Source organism: Falco cherrug, chromosome 3 (assembly GCF_023634085.1).
Source record: "Falco cherrug isolate bFalChe1 chromosome 3, bFalChe1.pri, whole genome shotgun sequence".
Taxonomy (NCBI): domain Eukaryota; kingdom Metazoa; phylum Chordata; class Aves; order Falconiformes; family Falconidae; genus Falco; species Falco cherrug.
In genome coordinates, this window is record NC_073699.1 from 81,921,822 (window position 1) to 81,941,163 (window position 19,342).

Genomic DNA, 19,342 nt, shown 5'->3' on the forward strand with positions numbered 1-19,342 from the left:
CTACCTGTACCCAGCTTCCCCACAGGCCCTAGGAGTGCGTGTAAGCTCATAGTTGCCTCAGACTGTACAATAGTAGACCAAGGATCAGCTGCATCTCCAGGCTTGGCCTGCTCTTCATTTATTCAAACCAGTGCTTTAAGATTTCTAGAGAGATAGAGGAAAACTGGAAAGAAAGCACTTAAATTAATTTACTGTCATGGTGCTTGTGGTGCCACATGAAAAACAGGCTTTTTCAGTACTGCAGAGTTGCACTCAATTCATTATACTGGCAATGTTGTTCACAAAAAAAAAAAAAAAAAAAAAGTCAGCTGGCAATATCCAACACATTAAGGTGAGAATATTTCCCCAATTGTCTTTGACTTTCCAATGCTACTAGCAGATTGTTATTTAAAAGAACATGCAAGCGGGCTAATCCACTTAGGTAAAACATCAGTTTATAGTCACAGGGCCAGTTCTTTGAATAACCACAATGAAATGCTGTACTCACCAGAATTTATTATCATACTCTAGAAATAGTTAATATTAATCTGAGTGGGCAAAGGGAACACTAGAGAAAATATTTTCTGTAATAGCCTCTTAGTTCATACCATTTCTTTTCTTTTTTTCCTTTTTTTTTTTAGCACAGAAATATTTAGATCAGGGAATACTGTTCATGGGAAACAACTAGTTCATTTGCAAATCTTCCTTGGAATGCACATGCTTTTGGCAGGTTAACATTTGCCTAAAGGGGTCTCTGATGAGGAGAAACAAGGACTTTGATTTCCATCACAGCCAGTCCATTAGTATTAGCCTAGATAAACACACAGTCAGCATTCAGAGACATAAAAACAAAAGCATCCTCTCAAAACAATAAACAAAATGGGGGGGGGGGGGGGGGGGGAGAATGCTAGTAGTATTTGGGGGGTGGGGTGGGGGTGGCAGCGGGGGGCAGTGGGGAACAACACCAACCAAAAAAAACGCAACAGACAAAGAAAACCCCAGAAACATGTAAGAGATCACTGTGATTTTGATTTTCGTTTGTTTGGTTTGGGGTTTTTTTGTTTGTTTGTTTGTTTTTAATGGTGTAATAGCCTCCTTTTTAATTACCTGGCTGGTATGGCAAACTTACTTTCTAAGGATTCAACCTCCAAGGAAGCAGCTGCTTTTCAAGAAGTTTACCTTCTTACTCCCTCTGGTGTTCTGAGAAGTCATGAACAAACCTAACCCTAACCAGGTTTTTTTTTCATTATTTCCTTTCCTATCACGTCCACCCAAAGTGACTTGATAGGAAAGAACCGAGAGTGACTATTATGGCAATAATTTGAAATGTAAATCTTCACCTGGCATGCCACTAAGTAATCCAATTTGTTGTAAGGTCCTTTACGTTGCTCAAATTATTATGATTATCATTTGCAGACAAAGGGATATTTGAACTTGAGAAACAAAGTAGATACACATGCATTACACAGAATCACAGGATGGCCAGGTTTGGAAGGGACCTGTAAAGATCATCTAGTCCAACCCCCTACTAAAGCAGGGTCACCTAGAGCAGGCTGCACAGGGTCACATCCAGGTGGGTTTTGATTGCCTCCAGCAAAGGAGACTCCACAGCCTCTCTGGGCAGCCTGTTCCAGTGCTCTGTCACACTCAAAGAGTTTTTTCCTGCTTTTAAGCACACATTTTAGTTTGACATTGGTGCCATAGACCTAAGTTGTGATAATCAAGTAAACTTTCCTATAACCAAAGAAAACAATGTCCGTGCATGTTGTACTTGATTGCTTATCTGTATCATGATGCAGATACATAAAACTAGAGACTATTAGCTTCAAGCTTAAAAGAGAAGCAAACCTCCACTAGCTGTCATCATTAACACTTATATCCTGATATATATGGCAGTATTCCTGAATAATGAATGCCTGAATTACTTGATTGTATATGAGAAGCAGCACTGCTACCTAGCACAGGATAGCAACCACCAAACCTACACCCTTTCCCAAACACCACTGCTGCTACATTTGAAAGCTTCACCTTTAGTTTTAAAAAGAAAATTTGCAATGCTCAGATCAAAAACATGCACACAGAATGACATGCTGGCTGGCTGTAACTCTAATCTACCTAAAACAATGTTGCTCCCAGTCACCTCAGTGGAACAAGCTGAAGTCTGAAAAGCCAAGCTAGCAAGACAAGACTGTGTTAATTAGCTTGCTGATGAGTAGACATAGTTACAGTATAAGCATCTGCAGAATCTACAGTGGAAAACACTATTCTGCAATCAAAACATGGGCAGAGCCTAAAAAATAAGCACTTGTAGTTTTTCCAGTCTGACTTCTGCCAGTGGCAAGATGAAAATATCCCTGTGGCGATAAAACATAAAGGGACTTCTGCTTCATCGGCCCAATCCTCCTGCCACTGTCTAGATCAGAGATGGGGAAGAGCAGAGCCGCTGCTTCTCATAGTTTTCAAAGACATTTTCAAAAGCTATTTTTTCTATGCATAGGAACATCTTGGATCAGAACGATATAAAATAAGACACTTTCTTCTTTTCTCTACATCTACAAATTACTCTATCAAGCTTGCCATAGACAATGGTGGTCTGAAAATATAAATATTATTTCCAGTTCCTGTATCTAATTGACCATCATATTCTTTAATGATACATCAGGAGGGCAATTTTTTTCACTTGCATACTTAAATCCAAAATCTATTTCCTTCTCCATGATATATGCCTAAGTCTTGGAAGGCAGATTTAAGCCAACTGCTACCTAGAAGGAAAAACTGTAACATAACAAGGAATACCAGAGAAAGTTTTAGCTTTGTGCCTAAGGCAGAATCACTGATGCAGTGATAGATCCTTTTGATACACAGATGTACCTTTTGAGAAATCAACTCAAAACATTTTAAAGGGTGTTCACATAATGCTGTCTTAACAAACAGGGTCATATTCGGTTCTTTAGAAAATCAATTCAATGTGAATCAAGAAAATGAGTCATCTTTATTTCTTCCCAGTCTTTAATGTTTCTGGCTGCTCATAGTTCAGTTTCAGATCAAAGCAAGATAAAAATGAAATAAAGATTCTTCTAATCTGTTATTCACATCTGACCAAAATATATTTCCTTTTACCTACTGCATAGTATTTCATATATTTGGGTTTATTGGCTTTGGTAAGAAAATGGAATGCAATATGTTTGAGGAGAATGAAGTTTTATTTAAATAGAGTAAATACTTTATCTGCACTTACAAGGTAAAACCATATAAAATCTCTACACAGATAAGTAAATTAACTACAACAATAATGAACATATCTATTACCAAAATAAGTGTTTATATTTATTTGATCAAATTTGTAGGGTAAAATGCATAGAATTTTCAAAGGCACTTAAGGGGTTAATTTTCAGAGTAATTTTCATTTGGTAGACTTGGGGGAGGGAGTGGGGAGGGGAAGTAGAAGCTTAACATTGTTTTAAAAGATCTACATTGTTTGGAAAACTTCACAGCCAAAAATATTTTTTTCATCCTCTTCTGCTCCCAATCTTCATACCTTCCCACATGAAAAAATAAAAAATAAAAAAATGACAAACCGTACACAATCACCCCACACACACACAAAAGAAAAGAGAAAGGAAAAATAAAAGAGAGCAGGATAACAAACAAAAAACCACCAGAAGAATGGCTTGTATTTTACTGGTTTAGTATCAAAGAATATTTGTTATTCTTTGTAAAAGGTAACTGACAATGTTTTCCAGTAGAGAAATTTCAATAGTTTCAGACCAGATGACCCTGAAAAAGAACATATTACAACATATGGAAAGTCCATATAAGGGTTGTTCCTTTCCCCAAACCAAATAATAGGGGAAAAGTACTGTTGTATCCTGAACAGTCACAGTTCCACCTTTGCAAGGCTGCTAGCTAACATAAATGCTTTCTGCTGGAAGAAACTGCATAAAAGAACATGTCCTTGGTTTCTTCATGCTCGCTGGTATACTGCTATTGTTTTCAGACATTTATCTATTTTACACCTAGCACAGTAGCTTTTCTAGGCAGGTATTGTCCTTTTGAGATGGCTCTTGCCATCAGATTTGCAGTCATAATATAATTAAGACTTGGACTGCTACAGCCCTCTGGGCTTCATTAAAGCCAAAGGGCTACATGTAAACACACTATTTGCTTTTATGTCACTCTTTATTACTGTGATCTAAATCAGCGTCATAACCATTTTCTATGCTGCTTGGCAACAGGGTCAGAAACTGCAGCAACTGGGGTCACCTGCAGCATTTTGTACATTTCTACATTTCCCATTCAGTTCAAAATGAAAGGACTGACCTGAGGACAACAGTCAAACTGGTAATCACAGCCCCACCTATTCTGGCCTCAGAAGATTCAAACCTTGAACAGAAAAAAATTAAATCTATAATAGATTTCCCAAGTCTGCTCAGACACACTTGAAAAAGCCTGACAACCTGTCTATAACTTTTGAGACACATTTACTATTTGGGCTCTTGATTGTGTCAACAAGGACCTTTCTCTGAGACATGCACATCGTTTACCATCTCCAAAGTAACGTGAAGAAAGGCTAGCAGTCAAACTGACATTTTTTCCCCAGCCCATGAAATCAACTAAAACTAATTTGTAGTGCTATCAATGAAAATTAGTTGCCAAAAGCCCTCCATAACTTTCTGCAGTTATAGATTCAAACCCTTGCACTTAGATCTGGTCAGGCACATAAGCAACGTACATGACAGTGAAAGAGCAAAACCAGCTCTGACTGTTACCCTTGAATCTTGGAATGTTGGCCTAAACGAACTGTAAATTTGCTTTCTGTTAATATTATGTTTCTAAACAGTTGCTACTCCTGTGAACAACTAGGAAAAAAATCTTTAATAAATGGACCTCTACATACATTTTTTGGGAACGCTGCAGAAGTGTCAGTGTTTTCTTCAGTGCTCTTCCTGAGCATGGTGTTTTTCATCTGACACCTACTGATGCACCCTCTAATGGAAGACACCAAGACACTGAGCAGAACAGAAGACAGACGTTGCCAATGTTTTTGAGCTTTCCGAGAGTAGCTAATTTATTTAGAAAAAATGGTCTAATGATTTAGCAGAAGTAAAACAGAGTAATGACCTACAGAAAATGTCTCCGCTCTTCAGTATTCCCTACAAAGACAATTTAGGGGAAGCTTTTCATATCCAAGATCTGGCAACCAGTATAGTGAGCAAAAGGCAAAGCAGCTATCAAGGGAAATACTTCCCCCAGAGAAAAACCTTGCAGCCTCAGCTCTGGTGTATTTAAAGACCTGTGTAACATGTAGTACCAAAAAACCATGAAGTGAGCTGCAGCTTGACAGCAGTGGAGTAAAAGCCAATGACTGAAAACATTGATTGATAAAAGCCTATTAAAAGAAGAATAATCTTGAGCAAAGTCCTTGCAAATACAGCCTTGGTGCAAATGTCCTTCCTGAAAAAATTGTGGTAGTTTCTCTGCTACATCTATACGTATGTAGTCACAGATATTTATAAGGGAGCAAGGCTACCAGAAAGAAGCTTTCCTATTCTTCATACAGTCTATATCTTGGAGTGATTAAAAAGAGGGTTCTTTCCACTTTCTAGAGACATGCACCCTTCAGGCACAGAGTAACATTAGATATCTGCTGTCAGACTCCATCCCTGAGTTCAGACACGTAGCAGATCCTTGTGCTCCTGCTACTCTCACCTGAAGGTGTGAGGCACAGAAGTCAAAGAAAGGAGAAAGTGCACAGATGATGGAAAAATCCAAACTGAATCAATTTACTGAGCAAGTTCAAAGTCACGGTACTCTCATTCTTTGCCCTATCAAACCTTTCTTTTCTAACACTGTTGTTGAGAATATGCCTGAGAGAACCCATGTTTTATTGTTTTCGTGTAGCTAATTCAGTGAACTTTAATTGCAAATGAATAACTGAGGGCTTGTTAGTGTTTGGAGAAATGGAATGTTGCTGGTCTTTTGCCCTTTATTCTTTTCCATTACACCTTTTTGTATAATAAAACCATAGCCTCTAGTCAGCTTTTAATAACAGCTGCATAGTCAGTTCTTTCTCAAACACTGAATCATGTTTCTTCATCGTCTTAAGGCCAAAAGTCACCTCCCTGCCTTCTTATCTGCAGCCACAACTTCATTAGAAGATTAATTTAATATTGAGATAAAATGTTGTGTAACATGTAAAATTCTTTATATATTAATTTGTAAACAGAGCATACACATGGGAATAAAACCAAATCATGATCCCATGAGCTGGATCCAAGGAACAGGGTATGAGGGAAGCAAGTGAGAAGAAAATGATGCAATTTTATATGAACAGGAAAATTGTAGAATCCTAGAATGGTTTGGGTTGGAAGGGACCTTAAAGATCATCTTTTTCCATCCCTCCCGACATGGGGAAGAAACATCTTCCACTAGACCAGGTTGCTCAAAGTTCCATCCAACTTGGCCTTGAACACTTCAAGGGATGGGGCATCCACAGCTCCTCTGGGCAACCTGTTCCAGTGCCTCACCACCCTCACAGTAGAATCATATAATTTTTTAGGTTGGAAAACACATCTATGATCATTGAGTCCAACCATAAAGAATTTCTTCTTAATATCTAATCTACCCACTTTCAGTTTAATACCTTTGTCCAATCACTACATTCACTGATAAGAAGTACCACCTCATCTTTCCTGTAGGTCTCCTTTAAGTACTGAAAAGACTCTATAAGGTCTTCCCAGAGCCTTCACTTCTCTAGGCTAAACAACCCAACTCTTTCAGCCTGTTCTCTTAGGGGAAGTGTTCCATCCCCCTGATGATCTTTGTAGCCCTCCCTTGAATCCACTCAAGCAGGTCCATGTCTTTCCTATGCTGTGGGTCCCACAGCCGAACACAGTACTCCAGATAGAGTCTCATGAGAGAAGAGTAGAGGGGAAGAATCACCTCCCTTGACCTACTGGCCATGCTTCTTTTGATGCAGCCCAGGGTGTGATTGACTTTTTGGGCTGCTAGTGCACATTGCCAGCTCATATTCAGTTTTCCATCCACCAATACCCCCAAGTCCTTCTCCTCAGGGATGCTGTTAGTCCACTCATCCTCCAGCCTGTATCCATGTTTGAGACTGCCCCAACCCAAGTGCAGGACCTTACACTTGGCCCCGTTGAAATTCATGAGGTTTGCATGGGGCCACTTCTCTTGCCTGTCAAGGTGTCTCTGGACAGCATCCCTTCGCCCTAGATTATCAACCACACCACCCATCTTGGCGTCATCAAATTGTGTGTGGGTTTTTTGTTTGTTTGTTTTTTCCCGTTATGTCTTCTTGAAGATCTGAACCAACTTCTGGAACAGGCAAAATCAGATATTTTACCACAGTCTTGCCAAGTCCTGACTGAACTGTTATGGGAACACAGTTCTTGAGAAAACAGAATTTGATTCATTCTTTTCAGGGATGGGTTTGGCAACAAAAAGCAGCACAAACAATAGCAATGAATACATAGGGTCAAGCTCTATGAGATGTTCAACATATTGGGTTTGCATGGCCAGGTTTTGGTAGAAGAGGGGCTACAGGTGTGGTTTGTGTGAGAAGATGCCAGAAGATCCTCCCATGTCTGATGGAGCCAAAGCTGGCCAGATGTAACATGGACCCACCACTGGCCAAGGCTGAGCTCATCAGGGACAGTTGTAGCACTTCTTTGATAACACATTTAAGAAGGGGGAAAAAGTTACTGCGCAACAGCAACTGTAGCTGGAAAGAGGAATGAGACTATGTGAGAGCAACAGCCCTGAAGACACCCAGGTCAGTGCAGAAGGAGGGCAGGAGGTGCTCCAGGTGCTGGAGAAGAGATTTCCCTGCAGCCTGTGGTGAAGCCCATGCTGAGGCAGGCTGTCCACCTGCAGCCCATGGAGGTCCATGGTGGAGCAGGTATCCACCTGCAGCCCATGGAGGACCCCACACCAGAGCAGGTGGGCCCCCACAAAGGAGGCTGTGACCCCATGGGAACCCCACACTGGAGCAGGCTCCTGGCAGGAACTGTAGCCCTGTGGAGAGAAGAGCCCAGCCTGGAGTAGGTTTGCTCACAGAACTTGTGACCCTGTGGGGAATCCATTCTGGAGCAGTTCATTAACTGTATAGCCATGGGAAGGACTCACATTGGAGAAGTTCACAGATGACCGTCTCCTGTGGAAGGAACCCCACACTGGAGCAGGGGCAGAGTGTGAGGAGCCTCCCCCTGAGAGGGAAGGAGCAGCAGACAAAGCGTGTGATGAACTGACAGGAACCCCCATTCCCTGTCCCCCTGTGCTGCTGAGCAGAAGGAGGTGGAGAAAATGAGGAGTGAACTTAAGCCCAGGAAGGAGGGAAGGGTGGGGGGAAGGTGTCATAAGATTTGGTTTTATTTCTCATTATCCTACTCTGTTTTGATTGGTAATAAACTAATTTCCCCAAGTCAAGTCTGTTTTGCCCATTAGTGATCTCTCCCTGTCCTTATCTTGACCCATGAGCCTTTCTTTGTATTTTCTCTCTGCTGTCCAGCTGAGGAGGGCTGTAATAGGTTGGCTTTGATGTGCACCTGGCATCCAACCAGGGTCAACCCACCACAGTAAATTAGCCCAGTTCCCACCAAAGGCCAGGTCCTGATTCCATATTGCTCCGTGCTTACCTGGGAATACAGAATTCTCCATCCTGATGTGTTAGTGTTTCATCCTATAATTTCTATTGGACATCAGGATGTTAAAAATCAAATAAACCCAAAAGTCTTAGAAATGAGCAGGGTTGTAGTTGATCAACAGAACACAGCCACATTCATATGTAGTAAGCAACCCTCCAAATGGAAAGTAAACTGGCCTAATTATGTTCATATATATAAACAAGGAAATTAACATCATATTATGTTAGGTTTCTTTTGCACAGTATTAAAGATTTTCTTTGCTATCTTATGAAAGCCCTATCCTTCCCTCCTCAAAATGTTTTACATGACCTCTCTTTTATTCCTTTGGCTCTGAGAAAGACATCACCAGTGGCAGGCTACCTCCAAGGCTCCTCCACTCCTATCTTTCAGCAACAGAATTTCTGTCTCAGAAATGTCTTTTGCTGTATTCCCTCTTTTCTTAACTTCATTCCTCTTTTTCTGTCCCACTCTCTCTCTTTTGCCCTGGCTGCATGCATGGGTTAGGTTTGACTGATGGGTAAGACTCTGTGTCTTATTTTCCAATACACAGCCCTTCTCTATTTAGCCCGAAATACAGTGAAACCTGTATGTATTATATGACCAATGGACTGAAAAAATCCAGATACTCAGGTGAAATGGCTCTGTCTAAACTCAGTAACAAGACTGCATATGTGTTTTACTAACCTTGGGGGAAAAGAAAAAAGGGTTCTTTTCCTAATTTTGCCACTATCCTCCTTTGCAACCTCAGACAAGTGAGGTTGTGCTTTCCTTCTTGTTTCATAAAACTATTTTGACTATTTATAGAAAGTTTTTGAAACCATGGACTGTTGTGCCTTCAGGACACATCAGGCATCTGGATTGCAGATTTCGTTGTCCAATCCTATCTACTGCAATTTGCTTGAAATAAGAATACACTGTTGTATAAAATGTCTCCAATCACCTTCTGCATTTGGTCCAGCTAACACTTGCTTCTTTGGCACAACAAAAGAGTAGATATGAAGGATTTAAAAAAAAAATAGATCTGTAAGGCATTGTTAGTATATGGTTGCACTTGATCTGAAACCAGCTTTGGAAGATTTTTATTTGTTTAACTGTGATACCTGAAGCTCTGCTGTGAATTGGTATCTTTATTTCCAGTAAAGAGTTCATAACTGGGAAAACAGATCAAGTTTCTTTGGGGTTAGTCTGTTGGTTTCCTCTAAAAGCAAAAACAGGTGCATGAAAAGTCAAAACAATTGTTTTATAACACTTTTCATCTCAGTGCTAGAAAGTCTTGCAATAACATACATTTCTAACTAAACTTTTTGGATAGTACTCACTTGTTATAAGTTTTTTTGCATTCCTCATGAAATAAAGCAGCCATGGGGCTCAAGATTACACACTCACTGGACAGCACTCCTCTGCTCCTCCCATCCTTCAACAACCTCGGAGTTCTTGTGCTATTATGATCATTATTTAGCCTGGCATTGGGACAAGCCCAACTTCAAATTCAGGAAAAGTATCACATTATAAATAAAATTTAACTGTCAGAATTCTTAAGTTTTGAAAATTTAAAGATGGAAATAGTTATGTTTTTCTTAAAGTTGTCATGAATAATAGAAATATCTTGTATAATTGTCAGAACTGTAGAATCAAAAGTGTCCAAATGGGTTAAAGCTAAATCTATCCTTCTCACAATTGGAAATACATAATTATGGACCTATTTATTCACACTTAGATTTAAGGTAGAAGTCTATATAGTATATGCATACAATAACTCATAACTTTGTAACATATTTCTGTGAATACTATTTTAAAAATTTACTTAAATCATTTAATATATGGAAATACTTAAAATCTTCTACATTAGCCAGTTGCTGAACATGTAGAAAATCAATTTCTAATTGCACAGCTTGCAAAGACTTGAAAATATAATTCTGTGCATTAACTTTTACTACCAGTTCATCTAAAGCATGCAGTTAGTGAAAAAGAGACTACTGAAATGGGAGCATAGGCTTGTCTCAATGACCAGCATGTAAACAATCTCGGCTCTGGGCCATCAGTATTTTCAGTGACTAGATGGCCACTGACAAGTGCCACTTTAATCGCATCATTAACTTTGGGAGAGGAAAACCACTCCAACGAAACAACTCTTCAAAATGTTGTGCATGACCTTGATTCTAACCTTTTATGTACTGAGAATACCCTCTTCTCTAGATTAAATGTATTTTGGATTCACACATTGATACCAGAATTATTCATATTAACAGACTCCTAAGAAAACAATTTCAGGTTCTTATTAGACAATTATCACCAGCTACAAAGTACTAGATGACTACAACTGCTCAGCTAGACCATTACATGCATATTCCATTTGATTCAGTATAAATGCCACACACTCCTTCACTTAAGTTCTCAGCTATAGTTATTAAAGTTTTAAGAACCAGATCTGAATAAAATTAAAGAAAAAAACCCCACAAACTTTCACAGTTTGTAGAAGGTGAATCAAGCTGCAAAAGATTGATGTCTGAGGGGAGAGTTGAGGGGTTTGGGGGTCTGGTTATTGCATATAGTAAGGGATACACAATAGGGATTAAGCATGGTATCAAAATGCTATATGAAATAAGTTTTGCAATTTCTCTATTCTAACACAAGTTAAAGGAAAAAATGTTTCTGATACTTCTCTTGAATTATATGCATTACACTTAATTATAAAGTAGCATTTATTGCCTCAACATGAAGGTGGAAGGGCTCCTGTTTGATCTTACCTTATTCCATAGCACATTAGATATTCCTATTCTTTTCCTGTTGGGTACCTCAGAGTCAGCTGAATCCTCAGGCACTTCTTTAAATTGTCCATGGCATGCGCCAGCAGCCTAACAGGCAGCAAAATGACATATGTATGGTGTCCTATAGCTGGAATAAACTAGTTGCAGATGGAAACCTCAACTATTGACTTAATCACTTGCCAATATAGCTTGTATCTCCTTTTTTTCTATCTGTATTCTGTGGGAAAGTAGATATGAACCTTGGTGATTTGATCTGCCTAAGCTAAAGAAGTCCACACATGTCTATAGTGCCTATGTCTGATTAAAGCTTTTACAGAGCCATTGTGAAAGGGGCCAGAATCTACCCCAACATGTATTTCCATGTAGCAATAGGCATGAGGGTACTGCTGGAACAATATTCACTGTAATACAAAAATTTAATAAAGAAGAAAAATACCTGGATTTCTTTCAGTGATCCATATCATTATTCAGCATGAAGAATTCATCTGTTAAAACATTCAGCAGTAATTTGCCTGTTGATAGTAGCAGACTGTTCTTTCCACGCAAGAATAAGATAGTTGTGATTTCTGCTTTGTACCTGCTGCCCACCTTCCCTGGAGTTGCAGTATCAATTTTATTTGTAATATAAGTATCCAACACACAACGCAGGAAGCATTTTCTTTTCAGTTTTTGTAGGTCTCAGGAAAGCTGTCTGACCTAGTCAGCTCTCAATCACTTAAAGCAAGATCTTTGCACTGCTAGCTTTGATCTCCCTATTCTTTAGAAAGAAAAATTGAAAGTTCTGACATAAAAAGATTAAATCATATTAAACTGAACCAAAGCAAGTGTCAGCTTTACTACTTTCTAGGAAAAGACCAGGAAAGCAATATTCTTACTTAAATTGGGTTTAGACTGATCTAGGAGTTGAGCAGTTCTAGCAAAAGTCAGATTTAACTCCCTAATTTATGAGATTTCAAGCCCCAGTGATTCAAATTTCACAAGGACCAACAAGCTCAAAGGGCGCCCAATTCCTCTGCTGGAAATCACATTACAGGTCTTCTGCTACCCTGGGGGAAATTTATCATCTTTGGTCATGACTGAACCAAACCAGAAAAATAAGTTCTTTCCTCTCAGAACAAAAATCCATACAGAAATTTAATATGTAGCCAGATTCAAAATGACAGTGCATGACTTTTCACCATCCTATCCACTGCTACCACCACCCCTCCTCCTCCACTGCATTTGTGGTACTTTGATGTAAGGTTCAGACCTACAGTTTATTTTTGCCCACCTCATTCTATAATTGTATGAAAATTAAATTAGGGCATGAAACAATGTGCTCTATGATTGGCAGAAGCCCTTCTTTTGACTTAGATAGGGGAATAGTCCCCTACAAGGATGAAAATAATCTCCCTGATTTCAGTATTGAGCATTTCGGATATTCAGCTGATTTTCTAATTTTGAGCTTAATTGTATTTTATGAGTCAAGGTGAAGGGCACACTTTCATAGTCAGCGAAATTTCCAGTTGAAAGAAAATGAAATTTTCCTAAAAAAAATCTCACAAGAGAAGTTATTGTTTAAAATCCTCAGCTGTCTTTGATTCAAAATACAGAGGTGTTAGAAGAAGAGACATTTCTGCATGATTAATGAGTACGAAGATTCTTCCATCATTAATGTATAAGTGACCTTTTCTGTCTAAACTCCTAGTTTAGGAATTATTTTATTATTATTATTATTATTTAAATTTTAAAAACCCTGAAAAATCTTCAGAAGACTTTTCTTGAAACTTACGTACGTCAGGAATGCAGCAAGTCAAAGAGAGGGAAAATATCCTCTAAGACAGAGCCCAGTACTCTGGAACTCAGTTAGATTTTGACCTTCTTCAGCCATAAAGGATTGGTAGACAGACATTGTTTGCTACTTGCTGAATTAAATTGGCTCTCCTGAGATGCATATGAAGCAATTTAAAAAAAGAAAAATACTGTTAACTGAATTTACTCAACCATCAATCTGAAGTAAACTTTATTTACTGTATTCATCTATTAAACTAATATAATCTTTCACATTTTAATCAGAAAAAAATGACATTTAATTAGTGTTACACAGCCAAACCTTGAAAAAGCTCCCCTATCTAAGTATTCAGCTAGGCTACTGTTTTTCAGTCTCACCACAGTGAGTCTTGTATGTTTTTATGCTTCCCTTGGTCTAAGCAAACTGCACGACTGCTTTATTAATTCAGCTCCCTGGCACATTTCCTAAGCAGGAATGGGCACTCATGTCACAGTTTCATACAAATGAGACTTTTTGGCTCAACTGCCTCACACCCCAAGAACTGGCACCATCTCCTTTCCCAAATCCATCCTCTAAATTTCCTTGTGTATGTTTCATATTTTAAGGACTTGTGATGGCTGAGAGATATTAGTTTATGAAAACAAACAAAACCCAAAAAAGGCTAATCAATCATAATGTCAGCAATTTACAAATTAACGTACCAACAGGAAAAAAAATAAAAAAGCTCTGTGCACGTGTTCATCCCATACATTCCCTTCTACTTTTTCCATCTGAGCAAGGGGTCCAGAAATGTTATTCTGTTGAGACATAACTCAAAGATTCTTGGCTTTGCCTTGTACCTTCAGTTTCTTCCACCCTAAGATCCTGAAATAAAGCAGGACAATCTCAACAGCATAACCCTATTTCTGCCCAAATTTCCTACATCTGCCGATGCCTTCTTTCACCTCCACTACTTCTTTCACACTCTGCTTTGTAAGATTGACCTTTTTTTGTTCTGAACTGGGGACTTCAGAAACCTTCCACTCTCAGCCTCGTGCAGAAATTAAAGATAACCGGTTTCACCTCAAACATGGCCACCCCATTGTGCCATGGCATTTCTACCAGCATGGTGACTGTTGGGATCTAATGGCTCTCGAGTGCTTTGGATCTTGAGGACCATGGCAGAGCTCTAATATTATGCAGCAGACTGTACATACCAAGCCGTTGTAATGATAAAACAGTTTCATAAGCTTGCTCACTCTGATCTATATGTACATGCAGATCAAGACTGTAAATCTTCTTTTTTTTTTTTTTTTTTTTTTTTTTTTAGTTTTCCAGGATTTAAATTCACCTTTATAGAAATAGGTAACCTGAATTCTGACTTTAAAAAAGCATAGTGGGCCAAAAACTCACCAACGAGTCAAGCCTCAATAAACTGTGTTCTGAGTCAGCTTGCAAACCCTAAACCACAAGAATATATTTTTTAATATTCCATCATGGTACAGCAAGGAATTAGAGCAGCAGCACTGCAAAATTGTCTATTTAAAATCAAATTCTTCCATCTTAAAGTAGACTTCCCCCTCCCCTGCCTACCCCAGAATTATATTGCAGCAACTCACTTCTAAGCCATCGGTTCTACAATTTCAACTATCAGAAAATGTAGTCTAATAAAAGTGGCATCAGCCACTTTTCACAGGAGCTGCGAAGACTTGTTTTGAAAGAGGAAGCAGTTTACTCCAAAATTTTTGGTAATTTTTTCTCCCATTACAATACACAAGGAGATTTTATTCATTAAATATTCACCTATTTTATGCATGTATAGGTTGAAGGCTGTGGCATGGCCTTATCTGAAGTATCTAGCATCATAATATACATTTATTGAAAAGTTCGTTGATCAATGTCTGAATGCTTATCTTATTTTCCTTTAACATGCCTGTTAAACAGCACTTTGACTTCCTTTTTGCAAAAAAAAAAGAAACAAGATAAGAAAAAGGAAATAAGTCATTACAAAGATACTTGAGAATTCCTCCAGCAGCAACCTGCCGGCATAAGGGAAAACCCATTGTCAAGTATGATTTATGAAACCTTGTTAAATTTACTTAAGATAACTGGGGGCAGACTAATATACTAATAACCTCTTTAACATAAAACCTTATGGAATATAATGCATCCTTTATATAATAAAAAAGCTAATTTAGCTTGTCACAACACAGAACTGAATTAATACAGAAGTCAAAAGGCTCTCAATCTGTGCCATTAAATACAAATATGGGATGATAGCCCAGCTACTGCTACCATTCAATGGGGTTTTCTTGTCTTATAATGTAAAAATTAGATATTGAGTGTGCATACAAAAGATTACTGTAGTCGAATGTAGAGTCACCACACACAAAAAAAATCTACTATACACTGTGACATTTCATGACATTACAAATCACCCTTTTTTTTCCTTTTTTGATTTTTTTTAATACACAAAGCTGTATTAATTAGGCCATTTATGTTATAAAATTGCAGTTAATTAAAAATCATTACTTTTTGGCATATTTTTGGTCTGTATGTAACCAGTTTCTTGTTTTACTCAGAACTGGTAGCATTCCTTCTAGCCTACAAATGCAAACTCACCTCTGCTTCTACAATTTGTTTCTCATGCACAGATTGTAAACAGCTGAAAATTTATTGCATGTAAAATGGGCATATGTATACACAAATACACACACACATGCTGCTGAAGCTGCATTCTGTTCTGAGCCTAGACTGGCAGGTGCTCATGATGAACAACAGGAGATTCTTGTGAAGAATGTGAGACTCCTTGCTGTTGTGTAGCAAAATTAATGAATACCTGTAAGACATGAAAAAAGTAGGACTTTCAAAATAACAGTACTTGAACTGAAACTTCAGAGACGTAGCTGATGACATTTTCAGTTCTTTTCCTAAGCTTTAGTGACACAAAAATTAATAGCTGATGTTGAGGAAACCTCTCTAGAGGTATGTTTTGTAAACTCTAGAAATAATTCCTCTTCACCTCTCCAGCTAACACAGTGCTTGACAAATTGTAAAAATAATGGTAAAATTACTTAGCAACTTATGTATGAAAATTATATTGCTGCACAAGTTAGTGGGAAACAATTGTTTTAGTTTGCTTCAAAATGACACACCTAAGGAACTCAAGCCTGCTGTTTCCATCAATAACCATCATAGATGAGGGTTCAGCTACTTCAAGGTGAAAGTGTACTTATGAACGTTGCAGTGATGATTCGATGACTAATGTAGCTCCTTTTTTTTTTTTTTTTTAACAGACCTTACTACAGAAAGGCTTGTTTGCTTTTTAATCACACATCTATCTGACAGCACGGAATGCAGAGGGAAAGATGGCTATTCTTGATTCAAATGATCATATTCATATGCAAACAAAGTTAGGATGTATTATAAGGGTGTTTGTTACTCAGGAAAAAGATTTCCCTGTTTAAAACTGACACTCAGTCAGGGAAAGGAAACAATGGTAGGTGACTGAGGTGATGAATCACCATGAATAATGGAGAGGAAATAAGCTTGAGTGAACAATGCCTGAACAATCAACAGGCTGAAATTACCTTATTTTCAGCCTTTCAGTGAATAGATCATTTACAAGCAGTTAATAGATCAGTACAGATCAGAATACTTCATTAATGATTTGCACATGAGAAAAAGGAATAAGTTCACACCATCTATCATAGAAAATTAATATTTTGACTAGATGCAACTCTCTGAGTTTGTAGAATACATAAGAAGTTGCATATGAAGATGCTGTAACACATCACAACCACCCAGAAATTCCATCCTTGCCACAAGTCTGTTCTTTCTTTCACCCAAATAGGATTTCACAGCCTTTGGTAGTGGGATCTCTTCTGTCTGTTTGTGTATTTCTACTGTTCCCTAACGTTCAGTGTGACACTCACTGCAAAAGAAAACTCTCAAAGGAAAATGTCCTTGTAAGCCTAAGTTTTACTGTAATTCACAGGGACTGGTTCAACCTTTTCAAGGACATTGGTAAGATCCCAACTTTTGGACTGTGAAAGTAGCGGTTCACAGTCCCATCTTCTTATTGCACATAGATCTAGATGCATCTAAGCACTGATTTTCCTTGCACACAGTACAAACATAAGGCTTACTTGCAATGCTTTTTTTGTGCTCCCCTCCAGTGTAAAAGCAGTAGGGTTTATGAAATTACTGTGTAGACCTCAGATGGCTTAAACTGCTGGTTTATTGCATACATTTGGGTGATCCAACAAACGATACAGTATTCTACTACATCAATAATTACAATACACAGCATATTTAGACAAAAGAAAAAAAAAAAGAAAAAGAAAAAGGATAAAGAAAAAATACCTGCTCTAATGTGGTTTGGCTAATGGAGTAGTGTTTGATGGGAAGAAAAGCTTTGAGATTCTCTAGGACTCTGAAGAGCTCTGCTAAGCACCCTTGGCTTCGTGGTATGAGGTACTCGAGCAGGTTAAGATGCTGTCCCTTAAAACAAGCAAAATTTATAAAAACAGATAAAAGTAAATGCACATTATGACAGAGTTACACTTGCTTGTAACCAGTCTACCTTCAATGGGCTCTCATTGCAGATCAACGTGTAAAATGAGAGCTTTTAAACAAGGATATATTTTGTCTACACTGCTAGCACAAAGAAATTATCAGACTCAGAGCACACATTTTGTGCATGTTCTGAGATGACATTTTGTTAATTTCATTAAAGGACAATTTTGTACCACAGATTCAAGGCAGTCTGGGAAAAGGCTTAGCAAACACACACACGCAAGCTTATATACACAAACAGGTTTGTATCTAACGTAGTCACAGTTTTACATGATTCTTTTCCTAAACATGAATAAAGTAAAAATAAAACCAAACAACAAAATAATTAAAGGCCTTTGAGAAATTTTCTTTGAGTGTAATTACTATAGGGCTTTTGTAAGGCTTCGTATCAAATAAAAGAATCTCAGTAAAGACTGACACTTATCAACTCTGGACCATATCAGAAAGCAATCAAAGCAAATACTCTTGTTGACTACACTGCACTCCTACTCCAGATGAACATAAAGGCAAGTTCAACTCATCAACAATAAAATCAAAAGGAAATTTTGACTCAGAGAAAGGGCCTATTTGATTACATGACTGTTTGGAGTTGATTTTATCAATATAACAAGTCAGATTTGTAAGTATTGCCTAATAGAAAAATAAAAAGGATGCTCATATGTAGTTTTTCAAAGAAGATCAATATATCCAAATGTGTATATATTGTTCTTACCAGCCCATACTTAATCGTGCCATAGAAAAAATACTATGATGATAATGTTTTAGCTGTACCTTAAACTGTGTTCCAGGAAAATGCAGTTGTAGACAGTCCAAAATCTTTCTTTGATAGCTTATTTCTTTATTAAGCCAAACCTTGACAGAATAGCCATTTCCAAACCTGAGAATGATACACAAAAACATAAAGCCATTTGTCTACATTATGAAGACAGGAAGAACATTTGCTTCAATTGATTTTCCTGTGATTATGTCAAATAACATCATGTATGCCTACTGTATTATCACTGTGATTTTGGTATTATACTATTGAACAACAGGATTTCAATGAGAAAGTTGTTAAATTAATGATAACAAAGAGAAACAAAAAAAACATGTGTTATGCCTATGTTTTAATTACTACAGGATGTTTCACTCTCCAATGTACCTGAACTTATGTTAACTAAACTATGCTTTAATTGCTGTAATGCTTGGAATGGTTAGCAAAAAGCTATGATTACCAATCATAAATACAGAAAGAAAGAAAAAAAAAAAAGTTCTTTAACTTTTTAATGAGAAAAATGGGCCTGTAGCATTATTTTTCAAATCTTTTAACAAAGATGCACATTCATATGCATATTTCAGCAATGTGAGTACAACTGTGTCTCACAAATACACAAAGACAAATATAGGGGTATTTAGGGAGATGGCAAAGTTAATGGATTTTCCTTAGCTCTATAACCACACAATCTGTCTCAGAATAATTTAGGAAATGAACTTCTCTTCCTCAACATACATGTGATAAAAGTTAAGTACAGGCAATCTAGCCAACACATTATTTTTTATTAGAATTGCTCACTGCTGATATTTAGATGGGGAAGCTGCAATAAACCCATAAACACTGAAAT

General features: G+C 37.8%; 1 protein-coding gene across 1 annotated transcript in view; it reads right to left on the minus strand.

Moving 5' to 3' along the window:
- Positions 1–3,227: 3,227 nt before the first annotated feature.
- Positions 3,228–19,342, minus strand: part of ABCA13 (ATP binding cassette subfamily A member 13) — a 211,677-nt gene continuing 195,562 nt past the window's right edge. Inside the window, 3 exon segments of the mRNA XM_055705974.1 lie at positions 3,228–16,002; positions 17,529–17,666; positions 18,513–18,618. Coding sequence (XP_055561949.1) covers positions 15,913–16,002; positions 17,529–17,666; positions 18,513–18,618 — 334 coding nt within the window. The 3' untranslated portion in view covers positions 3,228–15,912.